Consider the following 2,078-nt stretch of genomic DNA (forward strand, 5'->3'; position numbering starts at 1 on the left):
TTGATGCTTGCTCTTTGGCTGTAGCGCCCACCCCCAGCGACTGTGGAAGTTGGGGAGAAAGGGTTTCTGATGTCGGCATTGTTACAGCACTCAGCAGAATATATGTATTACCCAGAACATGAATGAACAGTGGATTTATCTTTTCTGTGGCCCACATTTTAGGTTAAAAGAGTGAAGATATCACTTAAAGAAGATAGGGAAATAAGTTAAAGACACCTCAGAGAGATAAAGAGGAAATAAGTAGCATAGTTACAAATTTCTCTTATGGGGATAACCAAATCACCTCAGGAGCAGGAATCCACATTCAAACAACATTTCCCTGCCTCCAGGCCTGATAACAAACCCACAAGCAAAGCATAGGCAAATCCTGCAGGGAGGGAAATGGCGCAGTCAAGAATGCGCTGCGGAGAATTTGCATCCACAGGAAGGTGCTTTCTGGCATGGACAGCGGTGGGACCCGGAACATGTTCCCTCCCGGGAAATTGTTGCAGCGATTGTGAGTGTGTGTCTGGGAAGATACTTCGGAGAAGAAAGATGCTCCCCATCCAAGTCACTGTCGTCTTCATCGCCATCTATGTGCTCGAGTCCCTGGCAATAATTGTGCAGAGTAGCTTAATTGTTGCGGTGCTGGGCAGAGAGTGGGTTCAGGTGAAAAGGATGTCACCTGTGGAAATGATTCTCATCAGCCTAGGCTCCTGCCGCTTCTGTCTACAGTGGTCCTCGGTGCTGTACAATTTTTGCTCCTATTTCAACCCTGACTGGGTGTTTTGGTACATAGGGATCATCTGGGAATTTACCAACACACTTTCCTTCTGGTTAACCAGCTTGCTTGCCGTTGTCTACTGTGTCAAAATCGCTTCCTTCACTCACCCCATCTTCTTCTGGCTGAGATGGAGAATTTTGAGGTTGGTTCCCTGGCTGTTGCTGGGCTCTCTGCTGACTTCTTGTGTGACAATCATCTTTTCAGCTATTAGGAATTACATCACTGTGAAGTTAATGTCCGTGAAGCATTTCCCTAGAAATAATACTGTGACAGAGAGACTTCAGACTGTTCTACAGAATTTTCTGATATCTCAGCAGATGGTTGTGTTGACTATTCCTTTTCTCCTGTTTGTGGCATCCACCATCGTGCTCATATCCTCATTGTTCCAGCACTTGGGGCAAATGCAACAGCACAGCTCTGGCCATGGCAACTCGAGCATGAAAGCTCAGTCCACTGCCCTGAGGTCTCTCGCCGTCTTCCTCGTCTTCTTTATCTCTTACTTTCTGACCATACTCGTCTCCGCCAGAGACAGCCTATTTGAGAAGACAACCTGGTTCTGGGTGTGGCAAATTATCATCTATGCTGTAGTTTCTATTCATTCCACTTCACTAATGTTGAGCAACCCTAAATTGAAAAAGGTTTTAAAGGTAAGATGCTGGGGCCAGAGGATGTCTGAGGCACCAGGTACAAGACCCCCTGGGCAAATGGGAGTTTGCATTTAGGCAACAAATACCAATAACCAGCATGGCTCTTGATAATCCCCTATGTGATCGTGAGATACAGTCAATGCAAGCCTCATTCTGTTTTATTCCCGCAGCCATCCATCTCTAAACACCCCTTTCTCTATTCTATGCCACTCCTTTCTTGTCCTTTCCACAATCCCCGCGCTGGTCCTGAGTTTTTCATGACTTCCCCATCTCTCCTTTGTCCTCTCCACATCTGGAGTCTGACTCCCAGTATATTCTACACAAGAAAGCCACAATCGTGGTGTCCACACATTCTTTTTATTTTATCCTTTTCATGACTGCAAATTACTTCACACACCAATCTGAGTCCCTCCCCCACAATAATTTATTGCCCATACCCTGAATGTTCCTCATGATAAAGCCTTAATTCACTTTCCTAAATTTAGTCAAGAAAAGGCCTGGTTCTCTCTCTCTCTCTCTCTCTCTCTCTCTCTCTCTCTCTCTCTCTCTCTCTCTCTCTTTCTCTCTCTCTCTCCTGTTGCTTCTGGACCTTTATCCAATGACATGAATTTTCTTACTTGTTTCTCTTCCAAGTACTGTGCCTTTATTCCTTTAAAACTCAAGTCCAA

At 45.3% G+C, this 2,078-nt stretch overlaps 1 protein-coding gene across 1 annotated transcript; it reads left to right on the forward strand.

The window, feature by feature from the left end:
- Positions 1-534: 534 nt before the first annotated feature.
- Positions 535-1,485, forward strand: TAS2R16 (taste 2 receptor member 16). Its single transcript, XM_033098821.1, has one exon. The coding sequence runs from the start codon at positions 535-537 to the stop codon at positions 1,483-1,485; it is 951 nt and encodes a 316-aa protein (XP_032954712.1).
- Positions 1,486-2,078: the final 593 nt, after the last annotated feature.

This window comes from Rhinolophus ferrumequinum, chromosome 26 (genome assembly GCF_004115265.2).
Source record: "Rhinolophus ferrumequinum isolate MPI-CBG mRhiFer1 chromosome 26, mRhiFer1_v1.p, whole genome shotgun sequence".
In the NCBI taxonomy this organism is placed as follows: Eukaryota; Metazoa; Chordata; class Mammalia; order Chiroptera; family Rhinolophidae; genus Rhinolophus; species Rhinolophus ferrumequinum.

What these genes read in the sequence shown, in the direction of transcription:
- TAS2R16 (XM_033098821.1), top strand. Translation starts at nt 535, where the DNA reads ATGCTCCCCATCCAAGTCACTGTCGTCTTCATCGCCATCTATGTGCTC.